General features: G+C 39.4%; 1 protein-coding gene across 1 annotated transcript in view; it reads right to left on the bottom strand.

Moving 5' to 3' along the window:
• The window catches only part of MRE11 (MRE11 double strand break repair nuclease), a 39,161-nt gene that overhangs the window by 16,873 nt on the left and 1,945 nt on the right, over positions 1 to 20,343 (bottom strand). The window contains exons 2-12 of the mRNA XM_089512831.1: positions 18,659 to 18,776; positions 15,671 to 15,809; positions 14,149 to 14,309; positions 13,170 to 13,257; positions 12,351 to 12,492; positions 11,220 to 11,334; positions 10,335 to 10,520; positions 10,049 to 10,220; positions 8,752 to 8,832; positions 5,028 to 5,154; positions 2,224 to 2,327 (exon numbers count right to left, since the gene is read on the bottom strand). Of these exons, the coding sequence (XP_089368957.1) occupies positions 2,224 to 2,327; positions 5,028 to 5,154; positions 8,752 to 8,832; positions 10,049 to 10,220; positions 10,335 to 10,520; positions 11,220 to 11,334; positions 12,351 to 12,492; positions 13,170 to 13,257; positions 14,149 to 14,309; positions 15,671 to 15,809; positions 18,659 to 18,678 (1,335 nt within the window). The 5' untranslated portion in view covers positions 18,679 to 18,776. The remainder of the gene's footprint in view (positions 1 to 2,223; positions 2,328 to 5,027; positions 5,155 to 8,751; positions 8,833 to 10,048; positions 10,221 to 10,334; positions 10,521 to 11,219; positions 11,335 to 12,350; positions 12,493 to 13,169; positions 13,258 to 14,148; positions 14,310 to 15,670; positions 15,810 to 18,658; positions 18,777 to 20,343) is intronic.

The following is a 20,343-nucleotide window of genomic DNA, read 5'->3' as shown; positions in this document are numbered from 1 at the left end:
TGGAACCCTGGAAAATCAAGGAAAATCTATCTCATGTCCCTGAAGAAGGGAACCGTACAACCTGTCTGTTTCACACTGTCACCTTGTAAGCAAAGGGAGGCCAGTGAACTGCATGTGGAGGGGCGATCTCCTCAGTGTGTTTTAATCATGTAAAGGTCAGGTGCAGAGCTAGGCCATTGCAGGGAGAAGAAGACTCATAGACCACCAGCTAATCAGGGAACTAGACATCATCTGCCCTACTTATGCAGTCCCTAACATATATAAAAGAAGAGGGGAAAAGAAGGACCAAAGCTACAGAGCTAGGAATAGCTCACGAGAAGTCCAATCTTTCCCTGCTCAAGCTTTATTTCATTATTTGCTGCAGCATGCAGCTAATAATAATAATAATAATAATAATAATAATATGGTTTATTTGTAACCCGCTTTTCCAAAATTTTTGATCAAAGCGGCAAACAATTATTTATAAAAACATTTCAATAAAATCAATTAAAAACAGCATTAAAAGCAACATAGTAATATTAACGACAAAAGGGCCAGATGGAAGGGGAAATTGATATATACAGTCCGGGGTCATCAATGAAAAGGGGTAAGAGAAGATTTTTCACGGTGGGAAGGCCTGGGAAAAGAAATACATCTTCAGATTCTTTTTGAAAAGAGCTAAGGATGTGGTGGAGCGAAGCTCATCTGGGAGACTATTCCAAGATCTCGGGGCCACGATAGAGAATGCCCTCTGTGAAGGCCTCACAGCGTGTCGCTGGGACCTCCAACAATTTCATCCCGTTGATCTGAGTGTGCAGGGCGGATTATATGGGGAGAGGCAGTCCTCCAAGTACTCTGGGCCCAAGCCATTTAGGGCTTTATAGGTCATTACCAACACCTTGTATTGAGCCCGGAAGCGAATAGGCAGCCAATGAAGATCTTTCAAGATGGATGTTATATGGTCAGACCTGGAACAACCAGCGACCAGTCTTGCTGCCATATTCTGGACTAACTGTAGCTTCCGGGTTTGGTACAAGGGTTGCCCCATGTAGAGCGCATTACAGAAATCCAATCGAGAGGTTACCAGAGCATGTACTACAGTTTCAAGGTCCCTCCGGTCCAGGTAGGGACGCAGCTGGCGTATCAGCTGAAGCTGATAACAAGCGCTCCTGACCGTCGCATCCACCTGAGATGTCAGCTGGAGTGACGAGTCCAGGAGCACTCCCAAGCTGCGGACCGAGTCCTTCAAGGGGAGCATGACCCCGTTCAGGACCGGATGGCAAATCTCACCACCCAGACTCGGGGAACCTATCGCCAGTACTTCCGTTTTCTCTGGATTCAGACTGAGTTTGTTTTCCCTCATCCAGCCCATTACCGACTCCAAGCAGGCATTTAGAGGAGAGATGCCATCCCTAGTTACTGCATCAGTCGGGGACACAGAGAAACATATTTGGGTGTCATCAGCGTACTGATAACACCGCGCCCTGTGTCTCCGGATGATCTCTCCCAGCGGTTTCATGTAAATGTTAAATAGCATGGGGGACAGAATCGCTCCTTGAGGGACGCCAGATGTAAGTGCCCTCTTATCGGAGCAAACGTCCCCCAGCTGCACCATCTGGAATCTACCCGAGAGGTAGGAACGGAACCACTGGAGTGCAGTGCCCCCGATACCTAACTCCCTCAGGCGTTCCAGAAGGATACCATGGTCAATGGTATCGAAAGCCGGTGAGATGTCCAAAAGCACTAACAGGGACACGCTTCCCCTGTCCATGCCCAGACGGAGATCGTCGACTAAGGCGACCATGGCAGTCTCAACTCCATAGCCCGCCCGGAAGCTGGTTTGAAATGGGTCCAGAAAATCCGTCTCATCCAAGATCGATTGAAGCTGGGAAGCTAGAATCCAACACCAAAAATGTTTGTTTTTTTCAGCCCTCTTTCACCATCCTCCCAATGCTGACGCTGCTAAAAAGTATCCACCTAGGCAGATGACAAAAAGGAGAGGGGCTATCTATGCAAAAAAAAAAAAGTCTCCATAAAGGAGCTTCTTTGTTAGAGGCTTTGTTAACTGATTTACTGTTCTTCAGGATTCCTCTCACTCCTATGCAATTTCAAATCCTCTCAGATTGAAGAAGCAGTGCACAGAAGACTTTGAGGAACACATTGAAACTGTTACATTTATACTTGAAAAATAAAAAAGAAATGACACCTTAAAACAAGTGATAATAAGTGACAATTTAAGTTTACCTTTTCTGCTGTCTGGAAATACTGCTTCACTAGATCCTCTACCCTCAAAGTTGTTCCTTCTGATGTGGGCTTGTGAACCAGCTTTCCAAAGTTAATCTCATCTTCTAAGAAATCAGAAAAAAAGCAAATTTTGGTATATTTTAAGAAAACACTTGTTACTCCGACTGACCTCTTCAATAGATAATAGTTAAAACTTTTGAACTTTTAAGCAAAACAGGAAGTTCTTCATTTCAAAAACACAAGAGAGCAAAGAGTTAAAAGGGGAGAATTATTTAACCATTTGTAACAATTTCATTTTAAAAAATAAATAGCACTTTGCAGAGCTTGAACATTCAAATACTTAATCTTGCTTCACGTGGTCTTCACATAAAGTAGCTGCCTAAACATTTTGCACTGCTAAACAATCCTCAGGAAGCAGACACTTGCTTCATCAAAATGAAAATTCCAGGCAACTTTCAGTTTGTAAACATTTAAAAAGCAGGGCATATATAGGGTGGGATTTGGAAAAGTCTATAAAAGCCTCCCCAAAAAACTTGGTGGAAAGCAACTTTAACATCGTTCTTCTTCATTTAAAAATGCATTTTGAGGGGGGAACCCTAAATGGCCCATTAAATTACAGATTGTCAGGCTTTCTTACCACCATTTATGACTGTGTCAACAACTACTGTATTTTTGAAATAGTTATACCTCTTAGCTTTATTTGAAAGGGTATTATTGTGACACATCAGTCCCTGACTGAAAATATTTTAATTACTGGTGATACATGCAGGTCACACATCTAGGCCATACTATTTAGATCAATTATTGCTTTAAAATGTTCATTATTAAAGGCAGATATAATTGCACCTTTTCACAATGGAGTTTTAATCTCTGGTTCTCTAATTTTTAATAAAGGCATGTGAAAGGCTGCCCTCTAAAAGAGGAGTAGGGCCTCATAAACCTGATCAAATAAATCTATACACAGAGAAAATAATCTATTTAGTAACACCCTCCAAGGCAATTCAATATATTCCTAACCAACACTGCCTTTTTAGATCAAAGGGAACCTGTCATTCCTGTGTAATAATAATGAATGATGTAGGGTCCGGGGAAGAAAAATGTGCATTATGATGTCACTCAACAGAAAAGAATATTACTAGGTACTGAACACCAACTGCTACCACTAATCCCAAATACCTAGCACTGATCCTAAATGCAGGAAGCACAGCCATCACCCTCACTTTAAAAAGTTACAGTGTGGATCATATTACAGTCAATACAGTACTATCTACTGTATCTCTGCTAGGTACCAGTTATCATATTTTCTGTATCTTTGACTCTAATTGTATTTTTTGGATATGTTGTTAGTTACCTTCAGTCCCATTGTTAAGAGAAAGACAAGATATAAATGAATAAAATAAAATCATCATCATCATCATCATCCCACAGAAAATATGATGTCCCAATGAAGACACACAGAGAATGTGTTATGTCAGTACTACCCACAGTAGTCATCTGCAGATCATTCCTGGTCCGTGAGCTATTAGCTAATCTTGTCCACAGCAGGTTTTTAGGAAACCTTGAGAACAGGATAATAACACAACACAAATGTGGTATTCAGTCCCTGCCACACTAGGGAAAAAATCCAGACCCAGCACATCAGATGGCTTGTTAAACACTGTTATATAGTTCTATGCAAGGCAAAAATGAAACCAAAAAAACTGCAATTATGAGAGGTTAACTGGTACAGATTTGCCACTAGAAATATGAATAAGCTACAAATGTCCGCTAGAGCAACATTTCGTACAAACCACTTTTTAAAACGTTTAAATAGAATGTAGAGATTTATTCCTACAGATTTTCAGACATTTCTCTTCATTAATTTTCTATCACCCTTGTCCTTGAGGTCCAGTTTTTGGACATTCCAGTGAGCAATTACAATCAGCCTCCATATCCACGTATGCAAGCATCCACGGTTTGAAAATATTTTAAAAATACATAAATTCCAAAATGCAAACCTTCATTTTGTGAAGTCGAAGGCTTTCATGGCTGGCATCCAGATAACATGGCCACATAGCCTGAAAAACCCACCAAAAAAACTTCATTTTGCCATTTTATATAAGGGATACTATTTTATTATGCCACGTTATTTAATGGGACTTGAACATCTACAGACAAGCAATAGCTTATCTTTGGCACGTTACAGACGGCCCAGAAGGGGCAGTCTTGTGCCGCTGCTGGTTGCTGCGTCCGGGAACCACAGCATCCAAACCGCGTGGTTCCCGGACGCAGCAAAGAAGGAGCGCAAAAATCGCGCTCCTTCCTCAGCCCCGGAAGAGACACCACGAGGCGCTAATCGCACACTTGCGGCGTCACTTCTGCCGCGCGACGTGTGGACGCAGAGCGTCACCTACTTCAAATTGGCGGCAGCCATGTGGAACGGCCACCGCCATTTTGACGCAGTCATTATGCACGAGGGGCAAGGCACGTCAGGAAGTGCCGTCCTTCGCACATAATGACGGCGCAATGATGGTGCCTCATGGGCCTGTCTGTAATGCGCCTTTGAATCCACAGATTCTGTTATCCATGGGTGGTGATAGTCCTGGAACCAAATCCGAGAGGATACCAAGGGCCCACTATAATAAGCAACTGAGGAAGGTAGCAGAATTTAAAGAAATTGCTGGAAACAATGTTTAAGGGAATATGTCTATGGAGACAATACTCCAAAGATTAAAAAAAAATTCTACTAGTAAGTGCTATTGTCCCTATGAACAATATTTTTTAATTACAAGTCTGAAGAATCTACAGAGGTTATTTTTGTTTACCGTTTTTCTCTTTTTGTTCCCGATGCCTGAAAAAATGGATGATGTCTTTTGGATTAGCTACCCTATCCATGTATTTTTGACTGAAACGAACAGCGCTAAATGGTTCGAAGCCTCCACTGTAATCTACCTTCAAAAAAGGAAAAAAAAGAGTGAGCAGTAGGATCTGCATTAGACATCTTTAAAACTCAAAGCCCATCATTTAGTTGAATAGATTGGTAAATTTCTGCCCATAAAGGCAGGAAGAATCTACTGGTGGTTAAAAGCTATTCAGCAATGGAATGGACTGCTTTGGAGAGTCGTGGGCTCCCTCCTTCTCTGGAGATCTTTAAACAGTGGCTGGATGGCCATTTCTCAGGAGTGCTTTAGCATAATAATAATAATAATAATAATAATAATAATAATAATAATAATAATAATAGATTTTATTTCTATCCCACTTTTCCGCAATGATCAAAGCGGTGTACAGATTAAAATTCCAACATCAAAGTGCATACATAGCGATAAAAACAATGTATAAAAATATCATATTAAAAACAATTACACAGCCAGCTGAGTTGAGGAACCATAAAACCTTACAAAATTGGGGAAAGGACATGATGTCACATCTCATGGGGGGAAAGCTTGGCAAAAGAAAAAGATCTTAAGATTCTTTTTAAAGAGATCTAGGGAGGCAGTGGAATGGAGCTCATCGGGAAGGTTGTTCCATAATTTTGGGGCCGAAATGGAAATGGCCCTTTGCGAGGTCACCGCATATTGCACAGTTGGGACCCTCAGCAAATTCTTCCCGGCTGACCTGAGTGTGCGGGTTACATTTGGGGGTTGCACTAGATGATCACTGGGATCCCTTCCCAACTCTATAATTCTATGAATACTTAACGATCTCGATAGTCATACTGAATGCCACCAGATAGCAACTGATAGACATGAGAGGCTACATTGCCTTCTCACAGGACTTCAGGGACTGAACTCGCCTATCAAATATGCCACACACCCTTGGGGGAGAAATTTAAACTCAAAATGCACCAAGATTTTGTTCTCTCAGTTCTCAAACATCCAGTCAACCTCTGGTTTACTGGTTCACTTTTTTTTAAAAAGGCCCTCTTGTGGGCCTAAAATAACATTTGTTGTTTGCTGTATGCCTTTAAGTCATTTCCAACAATGCAAGCTTATCACAGGGTCTTCTTGGCAAGACAGGGTCTTCAGAGAGGGTTTACATTTGCCTTCCTCTAAGGTTGAAAGAGTGTGACTTGCCGAAGGCCATTCAATGGGCTTCCATAACTGAGCAGGGATTGAAATTCTCATCTCTCAGAATGCTAGTCCAAGTCTAACCACTACACTGCAACAGTTCTCAGTCCTGATCCGTGTAGCCTGCCACATTGGCTCCAGTAGCATGTCAAAAATGATGTGGAGAAAGTAGCTCCCACATCCACTAGGGCTGGAGGGGGCATTTTTGGTAAAATAAATAAATAAAATAAACACTTTTTGCTTCAAGGGTGGGGCTACAAGAATTATCTTTGGTGGCCACACAGTCTATACTTTGCTAATGTATATGCTATACCACAGAAGACATTCTATTCTTAATAGTTCATCCAAATATTAGGTGAATCACTTAAGGTTTTGTGGAAACAAGGGAAGTGGCTAACATACAGATACCTGCTGACGTCCAATGGAGAGCCATGTCAACTTAAGAGTAAATAAGAAGTTTTAGATGAAGGGTTCAACATTCAATGGTTTCCATAGCTACACATTTCTGAGATGTTCAAAACTGAAAAAATTAAGGATTTGACTTTAAAAAGAACGAATTTGAAGAACACTTGCTGAAAGGATTTAAGTATCTGACTGGTAACTTGTACAGAATGTTGTTACTTATAATTTAGAGGAAGGATTAGTTAAGGACTGCATGGTGAAATGGACTAGAGAAATAGATGATAGTATAGACTTGGACAACTGAAAGAAATTATGGGAGAACAACATTTGTAATACTAAATGTTTTTACTTAAAAGAAAATTTCTGGTAGATGATGCACAGATGGCATTTCTCTCCTCACAAATTTGCAAAGATTTAAGGGCACCAATAATTTATGTTGGAAGTATGGCAAAGAAAATGAATCATTCCACCATATGTGCTGGAGGTATAAGAAAGTGAAAAAATTCTAGTTTATGATAAGATCAAAAATGCAGGTTACTTTAAAGAAAATTAACTTGATTCTACTAGGTCTATTTCATTTTGAAAGGAGTGCCAAGAAAGAGATTGATAGACTTTGTTGGCACATGGTAACAGCAGCAAGAATTCTTTTGTTCAAATATTAGGGAATACTTACCATATTGGTAAATTCATCAGATATTGGGAACAACTTCAGATTATCTACAATATGGATTTGATAAATTAACCTAGATTTGTAGACATATGATTTGGCTATTACTTGTTCATGGGAGACATGATTATGTAGTGCTTATGTTAATTCTAAAAAGATTGGAATAGTAAAAATGGTACGATTTAACCACTAATTCTCTTTATGTTTTAACAGAAAGATCTATTAATGTCTATCTGAATACAATGACTTGAGCTGATCTCTCATCATTTGGGAAGCTTTTTAGCAAATTGTTGATGTGCATTTTTGTGTAATTGTGTATTTGATGTGTAATATGTAATATTTTGTTTTCAGTTATGAATTATGTGATATAATTAATAAAAATATTGGACAAACATTAGGCATATCAAGATATGTTTTCACTACCTACACCCATATGTATTTTCCTTTCTAAATAGCTAAGTGGATTTTTAATTCATCATTACTTCATACAAGAGCCACAATTTTATCCCACCTCACAAAGCATGCACCCAAGTTCACTTGCTGTCAGTCCACTAAGCAAGAAACAAACCATAAAAGGTATGCTGAGCTTTGAAATTATTCAAGACCATGGCTGGCATTGTACAGTGGTGCCTCGGGTTACGAAATTAATTCGTTCCGCTGTCAATTTCGTAACCCGAAAGGCTTTCGCAAGCCGAATCCCCATAGGCGCTAATGGGGAAAAGCCGCTTTTTGGTGCGAAATCGCGCCGAAAAGCACCAAAAGTTTTTTCGTAACCCGAAAAAACTTTCTTAACCCGAAACAGTTTTTTTAAATTAATTTTTTTCGTATCCTGAAAATTTCGTAACCTGGGTAATTCGTATCCCGAGGTACCACTGTATTAGTAAATTACAAATGTTTAAGTTAGATAATACACCATTGCAACTCACTTTCATGATCACTGTTGAGGTCAGAATTTTGCTCAAACAATGTAATGATCAAAACCCACCCCCAAATCTACCTTGTAAACAGTGTAGTTCCCTTCTCTAATGCAGCCATTTTCATGGTGTCAGAGAATTGGGGGGGGGGGGGGGGCTGAGCAGGGACAAGACTGGCTATTTTTTTTGTAGCTGGACACCTTGCAAGGATATTCAAAGCTTGCAGGATACTCAAAAGTCTGTTCAAATGCTTATCACAGGGTATATCAATGCCTATCAGAGAATCATCCCACAGCTCTCTGGCCATGTTGGGGAGGGCTACCCCGAGTGGCAGATGAGTAGCTTTAGAAGACACAGCTATGGAAATGCAACTATGTGGTAAGTGGTACACATGTCTCCCAATGCAGGATCTTTTCTCACAACCTACTAACCAGATGGTTGGTATATAAATTATATAAACTATTTAATACATAGTGATATATTAGCCCAATCTTACTCGCAATCTTATTAGAGGCTTCTCTGGTTGTTGGGGATTTCCAAGATGTTCTCTTTCTGAATTGTCCAGCATAGTTTCAACCTTTAAAAAAACAAACAAAACAAAACAAAAACTGAAGTGGATTGATACAAACATACTATTCTAGCCAATTAGCATCTCTTATGTGAATAATGGTTAAGGCTATTATTTTTTAAAATGAGATTAAATGTAGTTATTTGAATGAAGGAAGGAAGGAAGGAAGGAAGGAGACTTTATTTATATACCGCCGTTCCTTCGATCACGGCGGTTTACAACATAGTAAAAATACAAAGTACAAAGATACCAGATATAAAATATACCAACAACAATCCCCCATATTAAAAACAGTACAATACATCGATTAAAATCCATCATTCAATCATATAATTAAAACCAGTAAAAAAAAGCAATAAAACGATTCCGATCAAACAAATCACACAATACATAGGAGAGAATATAGATTAGGACATGTGAGGAAAAGCTTGGCGGAAGAGGTAAGTCTTGAGATTTTTCTTAAAAGACTCGAGGGAGGGGGCCACGCGGAGCTCGTCAGGGAGAGAGTTCCAAGTCCGCAGGGCCGAGACAGAAAAAGCCCTATGCGCAGACGCTATATATCTCACCTTAGGAACTCTCAAAAGTTGTCTCCCACCTGACCTGAGAGTGCAGGGCGGATTATATGGGGAGAGGCGGTCCTCCTTTAAACAGAGGCTGGATGGCCATCTGTCAGGGATGCTTTGATTTGGATTTCCTGCATGGCAGGGGGTTGGACTGGATGGCCTTACTGGTCTCTTCCAACTCTACGATTCTATGATTGATTCCAAGTACTCTGGGCCCAAGCCATTTAATCTGGCTCCTTTCTTTTTGGTACAGAGCATTGATCAAAAACCAACAGTGCTCTACCTGGGCACTATATTATAAACTGAGAAATCAAATGTAAAATAATTTATTTATATTTATGCTCTACAGGAAACCAAATCAGGTAAAATTAATCTTAACATTAAATTAGAACAAAAATGTATGCTACATTAGGGACATGAGTCCAAAACACACTGCAGAAATAATCCATCTTGAGATCGCTTTAACTGCCCTGGCTCAGTACTAGGGAATCCTGGGAACTGTATTTTATTATGGCCCCAGAGCTCTCTGACAGGGAAGACTAAGTGTCTCACAACACTACAGTTCCCAGAAATCCCTAGCATTAAGCCAGGGCAATTAAAGTGGTCTCAAACTGGATTATTTCTGATGTGTGTTTTGGAAATAAATTCATTAAAAAGAATACCTTCTCCATGCAGTAAGCTTGTATTGCTTGTGTTACTTTAGGATTGTCAGGGTTAAAGATGTCTGGATGGTCTGCAAGAACAATATCTTCAATGTAGAAAGGCCGCACTGTCTGCAAAGGAATCTTCTGCATATTCATTTTTTTCCCTTTAATGCGCAGCAAACCAACATGCCTGGAATGCATTAAATAAATCACTTTATGAACATGGGGAATGTAAAGAAGTAAGCAAGCCCCTTGCTAACAGTGCATAAAAACACAAATCAATATGTAAAAGCAATGAACATACTTTTTGGCAGCTTCTCCTGGTGACAGAGATGTAACTACTGAACTTCCTGGCTGAGAAACATAGAAAAGCTGCTGCTCATTTCGTGTTGGAGATATTTTGCATTCGTGCTCATGACCCCAAATCACAAGATCAATAAAATCATCCAGAAACTGTTCTGGAATATAATTTGTAGCTCCATGTTTACTCCTGCACCAAAGGAAATAAGCAATCCAAGTGAAACAAAAAAAATGAAGTCTTGCATGCTACCCTAAAGAACCCAAATTAAAAAATATAGCATATTCCTACAATATTCAAATTTCACTATCACTTTGTCAAAAATATCTGTCCCAAATGAATTTTAAGAAAGGACCAATGAAAATATAGTTTCAGTGTTTAAAGCTACAATCCTAGCTAAGCTGTAAATAGATGCTTTACACAAAAGATGGTCATACTATTCCTATGATTTAATTCTGTTCCTGTGCAGAAATGAAAACTGCTGAATGCAGATTCAGTGCAGATAGTGACTACTTGGGGTCCAAGTAAATTAAAGTTCAAAGGACAACAGGGTGAACAGCATGACCAAAGAAAAACCTGTCTGTGCCAGGTTCCCAAATAGACAAGAGATTAAGAGCAAGCTTTGGTCATGGGCTATCTACTGAATCAAGGAAAATATGTGAGCCTGTGTTATTCAGTGGTGCAACATGCTGCTCAGATGGAACAATTTAGAAAAACACAGAAAAACCACATCTTTATAATCTGGATGCTGCCCATGTCCCTACACCACAGTACATGACACCTCTGAGTTTGTGGCATGTTTCAAAAGTAGTTTGGAAACTGGGGTAGTGTGCCATGCATCTTTACAGTTCCAACAAAACAATCTATCACCTTAATGAGCAGCAGTTGTACCTGTTCTGGTGAATTACAAATAGATTAAACCAACTATCTCCATCTTCCTTTGGCCTCAGCATGGTTACTTGCTTATTCACAAACATCCGGTATAGCCTTTCATCTGGAATAGACCCTGGAACAGATGTGATTGAAGAATTATCAGGCAATGGATTTTTAATGATCAATCATTTTGAGAACAGCATAGTTTTGCAGAAAAGTTACCAGCTGGTCAACACAGTTTGGAACAAAAGCATTGTAATTTGTCACTTGCTCATTCACTTGGAAGATGTACAACTGTCACTGGGCAAGCAGCCAAGTCACGTGTCACCCCTTTCATCATATGGCTGCATCACACTCACACAACAGAGCAGCACAACAAAAGTGAAAAACCACAAATAAGTGGAGGAAGGTGGGAGGGTCATGCGCACCTGCATACCCCTTCCGCCTTCCTCCGCATATTCCCTCAAAGCATTCCAGCCAAAGTATGGGGGGGGGAAGAGTAGTGCATACGCTCGCCCGTCCAGCCTCCCTCCATTCTTTGGCACAAGGAGAGCACACATAGATGTGAATAATCAAATCCACGAATGTTAAACCTGTGAAAGTGCAGGGCTGACTGTATATACTGTCCTCTGAAGACCTCAGATAGGCATACAATTGTACATCTAATGTACTTACAATCTATTTTTCATGGCCATGCTTGAGCTGACTTTTATTTTGCTTTTACAGACAAAAGCCAAGGAAATAAATGGTTCAATTGTAAGCTGCTGAGGTACCATTTGAATTCATTATTTGGTAGAAACTAAAAATGAATTTCAATTCAAGAAACCACTGCAATGGCTCAGATCAAGCTCTGCTACCTTCACCCCAGATCACTCATTCAAATAAATATATTTCATAATCATTAGCATTAGTATTATTACATTAATGTCTAGTCTTCTTTCTGAAATATACTCCAACTGTTTCCATTTATGTGCCCTCTAGGTGTGCTGGGTAACAACTTTTATAATCCCACAATCGCAAATTGTAATCCAGCACATCTGGAAAACATCCCATTTGAGAAAACTGCTGTATACTCTGTTTTTGGAAGACCAGTCGAGTTCTTTCTTTTAAGATATCACACCTTTATTAAATCTTTTTTTAAAAGCCTACCTAATCCATACAGAGCAATTTTTGAACTGCCTTTCTGAAGCAAAACAGGACTAATGTCTATCTTCTCTACAGACTGGGATCGTCCAAAATGATTCACAAGCCCTGCGCAACTCAGAATGTCCAAAGCACAAAGAGCATCTGCCTATAAGATAGATAAAACAGAGTAATGACAATCAATGTGCATTTCTCATAGGTTGGTTTATTCATCCATTAGATTAATTTAATTCTTGAATACTCAAAACATTAAAGAAAAAGCCCATATATGTTTTCAAGGCAACTGAACCCATCTTTTACAGTCACAGGTTGCCAACAGCCTGCACTCAACTAGGTAAAAAAAATTCATCTAGAAAAATTTATCATTTTCCTCACCAGATCATTCAATGAATAACAAAGATATATGTACATGTACAATGCAGTAAAATATCTTGTGTGCTAGTAAATCTGTGGATCTATTAAATAGAGTAAACTAAATCCAACTAAAAAGCTTATATACTAGTTTTTAGGAAATCATGCTTCATGCTATGTTTAAAAAAGGAACTGAATTATTCAGCCACAATTTTATTTTCAGTCTCTTAATAAGAATGTACCTTGACAATAATAAATCACTTTTAAAAAAATCCAATGTTTGAAATTTCTAATGGAAGCCCTAAATCTTTTACTGAATGTATTCTACTTAAACATCAACGCTGCAAGTACATGCTTAATCTCATTTAGGGACTTGAGTATACATTTGCTGGGCTGTACATTTTACACTCCTGGCTATACAGGTTTATCAGTGTATCCAATAACTTATTGTCTTGTTTCTTTTAACATCCTTACCCCTGTGGGATCATCGTGGTTTCCATGAATGCTAAAAACAGGAATGGAGATGTTGAGATTTCCATCTTGGTAGTTCACCCATGGGAACCTGAATAGTAAAGCAAATTTTAACATCTGTATGTGAACAAAAATGTAAGCCCTGTACAAATGAACATGAAGTGTTTTTATTATGCTTAAACACACTACAAGTTAAATTCAGAGTCCCATGAGCAGAACTTGAATCACAAAACTAGTGATTTTAGTAGAGGAAGGAAGAGATACAATTCCCCCTCCTTCATTTTTCCTTTGAAAAATCTACTCCAGAGGACCATACAACCTTTGACAATGTGTGGGAGTTGTTGCCAGAAGCTTCAGGAGGAATTAACAAAAATTACTCCCACGCTCCAAGAACTCTTGGCTGAACCTGTCCCTTCCACAAGGAGGGGGTAGCTTAGCACTTTTTAAAACAATGCATAACCATCTAAAGAGTGCTCTGTTCCATCAGTATGTCCGGCATCCAAAATCACTAAAAGTACCACTGATTGCAGCAGAAATTTTATTTATTTAATTAAAACGCTTATGTCCTGACTGATCATGGTCTTTCATGATATTGGACAATAAAAATAATTTAGCCAATTTAAAGTAGACTAACAAAAAAAATTAAGCAATTTGAAAAGTCAAAGCAAGGTAATTTAAAACCAATTAAAATAATGTGAAAAAATTAAAACCATAAACATGCAGATTTTGCTGAATTCAATTAGGCCTGAAAGGCTTAAATTAAGAGCCATATTTCTACTAGCTGCCAGAATGAAATTGATGTCAACACCAGTTAAGCCTCTGAATGTATTCAACAACTAGCAGAAGACAGCAAAAAAGGTCCTCTTCCATAGCCTCCACAGTGGAACATAGAGGAGCCTCCCTTCACAGACTTCATGTTCTGCATTCAACCTTATTTAGAAATTATTGAAGTGACTGGGACTTTCAAAGGAAATACACTTACTTGCTAAATCCAAAGTTAACTGACTGGTCACTCAGAATTTCAAACTGGACAGGACGGTCACCCATACAGCTTTTCCTTAATAGTTCTAAGCAGGTGTATAATGTTTTCCGGGAAGGTTTGTTTTCATGAAAGAGATCTCCTCCTAACAAAATAAAATCCACCTATAGATATATAAAAAGACACTCCTTGAAATGGCTGTTCATATCCAACACTAAACATACAAATTGCTGAGAATGAAGTAATTTAGGTTACAATAAAACAAGTTATAATAAAAACAACTCCCAAGTGCTAATAAGTTACCTACTTAGTATTACTTGTAATTTTAGTGTAAACATATTGCTCTCTATGTTATAGAGCTAATTGACGGTGGAAGTTTTAAAGAGTTTTAATAATTTTTGTAATTTGATGGCTATAACCTGTAATTGGTTGTCAAAAATAAACTGTACATTCATGTACCTTCTTAGTATTACACAAACCTCCCAAAAGCCCTTTGATGATGATCTGAGAAGTACAAAGACCATAAAAAGGGAAGGCAAGCTTAACCAGGAATTTGCAGCCGTTCTTTTCAAATGAATCGTCTCTCACTGAACACAAAACAAAGCTGGTGCTTTCTGATCTGCTGTTTATGTCTGCCTCTTCCTGAAAGTGGTTAAACACATTGGACAGCTTCTGTCCATGACTTGTTTATCATTTTATGTGAACAGGGATCTCTGGCTTGGTTCTTCTTCAACAAGTCAGTCATAAACTATATTTGTTGTCAGTTTACTCCTCTGGCTTGTCAGGGAAAATACAAGCTACAACTCCTGATTCAGATATAATGATAAACAAACAACATATGGAAAATTAATGGTTTGTTTAACTGTTCCCACTTGTGTGAACAACTGGGCAGCACATCTGAAGACAAGCCTCACAATCCTGGCTTATTGTTGTGTCTGAACCAGGCCATTGAAGTGCCCCCCTTCTGTAAAATGAGTAACTATTCAGTTTAAAAAAATATCTACTCTATGTATGCATTACAATGAAATTTTTAAAAATGAACCAAACTGTCTCAATAAACTCAAACATTTTGAGCACTGTAGCATCTATCTGAAACCAATTAACAGGCAAAACAGACCACTCCGATAGAGCGGCGTCCCAGCGCCCTTGTCAGCACCGGATCGGGGCAGAAGCAACCGTATGCCGCAGCCCCAATACAGCAGTCTGCTGCCCTAAAAAGAATTGGCAAAATGCCACTCCTTTTTAGAGCACCAAAAAGTCACCCTTGCTGCAGCGGCGGTGGCTTTTCACCGATTCTTTGGCATAGCACAACGCTAGTATCACAATATGTTAATACTTCATTACAAACCCAGTCCTCACCGAGAGCAAAAGTCTCTCACGATGGCTGTGACCAAAAAGGGCTACAGATATCAAATATAATATAACATATATATGTAATGCTTGTTTAACAGACTAAAATATTTATTTCTGAGAAATATCTTGACTTCCATTACAAACTTTGCTAAATGGTATAAAAACAGCTTGCCTCATGATCTTGAGCAAGTTTCAAGATTTCACCAAAAGTTACAAATGTATCATTTCCACGTGCAGCATCCTTCTCCATATACCCAAGATGAATGTCAGTAGCAACTAAAATTTTAAATGTGTCTTTTTCTTCTTGATCCCTAAAGTGAACATGAAAAGGGGAAAATAATATTCTTACTGCATTATCTATTATATTACCACACCTACTACAACAAGCTATTTCGTAACATAATAGGTTTCAGAACTCTGTAAATGTACAGTCTTCTCATTTCAAGCAATTTATAGAATTGAGAGTAACAGAACAAGATTCTGCCTTCCTGCATACCACAGAAAAGCCTCAAGATGGTGCTATTAACAGTCCCATCCACTATATTTCAACAGGCAATCAAAGCTATACATTCCTTACTGCACAGGACATTTTTACACTGTACAAAAATATATGTATTTTATCTTGTGGAGCTCTGTTTTATAATGCTTCCTTGGAAGACAGCAGTGCTGAGTTCAAGGAGGCATATTCCCAAATAAATGTACACAGAACAGCAGAATTAGAGGTGGCCAGCCTGTGAGACTGAATAGACCCTGCTGTATGCCTATACAATCAGCTATGAAGTTAATATAGCAATAGCAAGTACATTTCTATACTGCTTATCAGTGAATTAGCACTTCCTAAGAGGTTTACAATGTGTAAGCCAATTATCCTTAACAAGCTTTTACCAATTTACGAAAGGATGGAAGGCTGAGGGGACCTTGGAGCCCTCCTCTAGGATCGAACGTACAGTGTTGTGGCTGCACTCCAGGTTAGACCATAGATGCCCCCCCGAGTCATTTTAAGTGCTGCAGTCCCAGCACTTAACTATAGGGAAATCTTTCCTGTACATGCTGAGAGATTCTTCCTACGTGCTGAAAGACCATGACTGCGCCCCCATGAAAACATATTTGTCTCTGTCTATAAAAGGGATGGACTTGCCTAGTTCATGGTCAATTAAATTGGCCAAGTGTCAATTCAGTTGATCAGGATCAATTAAACTGTTCATACTAGATGGCTGGTCTTGTCTGATTTCTTTACACTTAACCACTGTGCCAAAAGGGTTCAGTGACCCTGGGCCATTTGATCTCAGCCTATCTCACTTTACAGGACTATTGTGAGGTTAAACAAGGAGAAACTGTGTGGGTGCTGGCTTGAGTTCCATGCAAAAAGTGTAACATATAAATCTTAAAATAAATTGTCGTTTTCATGTGCTTTCAAATAAACTCCAGCTTATAAACTCCTCTCACAGGATTTTCTTGGCAAAATTTATTTAGAGGTTCGCCACTGCCCTACTTTTAAGGCTGAAATAGTAAGACTTGCCCAAGGACACCCAGTGAATTACCTTGGCTTTGCATGATCTTAACCCTGGTCTACCAGAGTCCTAGGCCACCACTCAAACCACTACACCATGATGTCTCTCCTAATAATAAAAAGAAGGTACCAAACACGGTAAAAGCACCAGGCAACATCTGATCTTAGAAGCTAAACAGGGTCAGCCCTAGTTAGAACTTGGATGGAAGACAATCAATGAATTCTAGGTGCTGTGGGCTATATTTCACGGGACAGAACAAATAAAACCACCTCTGAGTGTTCTTTGTCTAAGAAAGCCCTATGAAAATTCGTGGGGTCACCATAAGTTCACATGTGCAGCAAGAAAAAAACTGCATCTAAGGCAGAAAACACAACAGAGCAAGGAGAACGAGAGAGGATTACTACTAGTTTACACAGAAAGCTTATTGTTTATCTGAAATGTTTTTATGATTTTATAGTGAAAGGCATATGCTGGGTTTAGGACACTTAAAGACTCTGAAAATAATTAGCAGTATGCAGACAGAGCAAGGAAGGTTCAAAACACACTACAGAAATAATCCAATTTGAGACCTCATTAACTGCCCTGGCTCAGTGCTAGGAAATCCTGGGAATTGTAGTATATTGTGGCACCATAGCTCTCTGACAGAGAAGACTGAATGTCTCACAAAACTACAGTTGCCAGAATTCCCTAGCATTGAGCCCAGGTGGTTAAAGTAGTCTCAAAGAGTTTTTTGGACCGTAGTGGTATGGGCACTGGACTATGACTTTGGATATCAGGGTGCGAATCCCTGCTCAACCATGAAAACCCGTTAAGGGATCTGGGGTAAGTCACACTCTCAGCCTCAGAGGAAGGCCATGGCAAATCCTCTCTGAAAAATCTTGTCAAGAAAAGCCTATGATAGGTTCAGTTTAGGATTGCCATAATTCATAAATGACTTGAAGGCACACTGAAAAACAATAACATTGAAGAAAGCTTTTTTAGCTGCCACATCACTCTGCTGACTCATGTTCAGCTTGTGGTCTATTATGAGATATGTACTTATGTATAATCGAATAATTTCATGGCCAACATCCATAGTTTGGTGTTTTTTTTGGGGGGGGGGGGAGGGTTGGGCTATGTGGCCATGTTCTAGAAGAGTTTATACCATCTTGCCAGCATCTGGGGCTGGCATCTTCACACTCTGAAGATGCCAGCCACAGATGCTGGTGAAACGTCAGGAATAAACCCTTCTAGAACATGGCCACATAGGCCAAAAAACCCACAAAAAACTATGTACTAATGTACTTATCGATAAGTAACACTTGTACTCTGCCACTTTCCTACTTCAACTACCACAAGTACCTATTGTGCAGACTGCATGCAGGTGTATCTCAATCACAGTTTGACCAGTTTTCATTTGCTTGACTTTCCATAAAGTGTTACTGGTTTACAAGTTCTATACAAAGGCCTATTTTCCCACTGCTTATATGCATTTAAGTTATTCACAGCAAAGATTAATATGGGAGGGGGGAAACACACCTCCTCCCATATACTTTATGGAGAACATCATGAATGCAGTATAAATAACAAAAAGCCTTCAAAAGATACCAATGTTACCAGAATAAGGCTAAAATAGATGATCTCCAAAAGGAGATTGTGGGAGAACTTACATGGAGGTTGGAGGACTCATTTCCACAACTACACCAGCAATCCACAGGTTGTCTCACCAGGGAGCTCTGCTGTATCGTCAAATGTGGAGAGATCAAAAAGCAGACCTGAAGTCAATACCTAAGAATCAGAGCATAAAAAAGGAAATAAATATTAGGGTGACTGTGGCCTGTTACAGACTGCCAAAATAAAACTGCTTCGGGTCTCTTTGGAGATATGCTATTTAAATGATGCATGCATCCTAAGAATCTGGAAGCTGCACCAAAAGCTGCACTCCAGTGCTTAGGAATGGAGTATGGCTTTGGCGCGACCTCCGGACTCTTAGGACCCATGCATCATTTAAACAGCATACCTCCAAAGAGACCCAATGCAGCTTTATTTTGGCAGTCTGTAACAGGCCTGTGATGTCCTGCCAGGACTGATTGAATCTCCCGCTGCATTTTCTTTCACATTGGTTCAGGCCATAGTATGTTTAGTGTAGGAAAGTTCTTTGTATTAGTTGTGGGAGGAGCTGTAGGATCCCCTGCATTATTTCCAGGTTTGGTTTGCCCTTTCCCAGCATGCTCTGTTGTAGCTGGAAGCTTTTAGTTTTGGAGCAGTCTTTGCTGTGAGCAGGCAGAGAGCTGTCTTTTGGTCGCAAACAGGCCCAGACAGCCAGAAAGGGCATTTCTTACACGTTAGCCATTTCAGTTACCAGGTTTTAGCCATTTTAGTTACCAACAGCAAGTGAATAAAGGAATTCAGGAGCTGAAAGACCCTGCACCAGCTCCACTGAGTGAGGAGAGCAAACCAACATCAGACCCGGAAAGATGACACCCTGAAGATCACTGAAACTGTAAAGTATCTTTTGTTTAGAGCTGGGGAGGAGAAAACTCTTTATTTTTGTCCTTTAAATTAAATTTCCCCCCTTTTTGAACTTTACATTCAGCTTCAGAGCCTTTTTTGGGTAGAAGAGTTTGATCTCACCAGGGTACCAGCGTTGCACACCCAAACCTGCCACCACCTTTAGTTGGGTGTGTCTTCACAGTGACCTTATGTCCCAAAATCTGAACTACTATTTATTTAAAATACATAATCTGCCGATTTGTTCACCAAAAAGCTCAGCATTACAAAAAGTCAATGAAAAACAAAAGCACACCTGTGATTGTGATTTCAGCCTTTCAAACGGTCACACTGACTTTTTCAGAAAGCATGAGGAGTGCTATGTTGCTACCAGCACAGCAATAAAAGTATCCAAAAGGAAAAGGAAAGGAAAGACAGCCACATATAATTTATAACCAAAAATGTCAAGGTACTGCTTTTGTAGTTTTTTGTGGGTTTTTCAGTCTATCTGGCCATGTTCTAGAAGAGGTTTCGCCAGCATCTGTGGCTGGCATCCTCAGAGAATAAACTCTTCTAGAACATGGCCACATATCATGAAAAACCCACAAAAAACTATGGATGTCAGCCATGAAAACCTTTGGCTTTGTACTGCTTTTGCTTTCTGCAAACTTCCAATGGATGGGAGAGAATCAGCTCCCTTTTGCCTCTCCTTTCCCATTTTTCCATAGAAGAATGGATTACTAGCTGCTGAGATCTCGCATAAAAACAACAGTGGCAAGCTTGCTAGTTCCATTTTCTGTAAAGAAAAATAAAACTTTGCAGACACAAACGTATCTTCTGTCTAGAAAAAAATGGCTGACGGCCA

This window comes from Sceloporus occidentalis, unplaced genomic scaffold (genome assembly GCF_023333645.1).
Source record: "Sceloporus occidentalis isolate IW3139 unplaced genomic scaffold, rSceOcc1.0.p SCAF_2, whole genome shotgun sequence".
Classification (NCBI taxonomy): domain Eukaryota; kingdom Metazoa; phylum Chordata; class Lepidosauria; order Squamata; family Phrynosomatidae; genus Sceloporus; species Sceloporus occidentalis.
The sequence above is the reverse complement of the archived record's forward strand: the minus strand, read 5'-3'. Positions and strand labels throughout refer to the sequence as shown.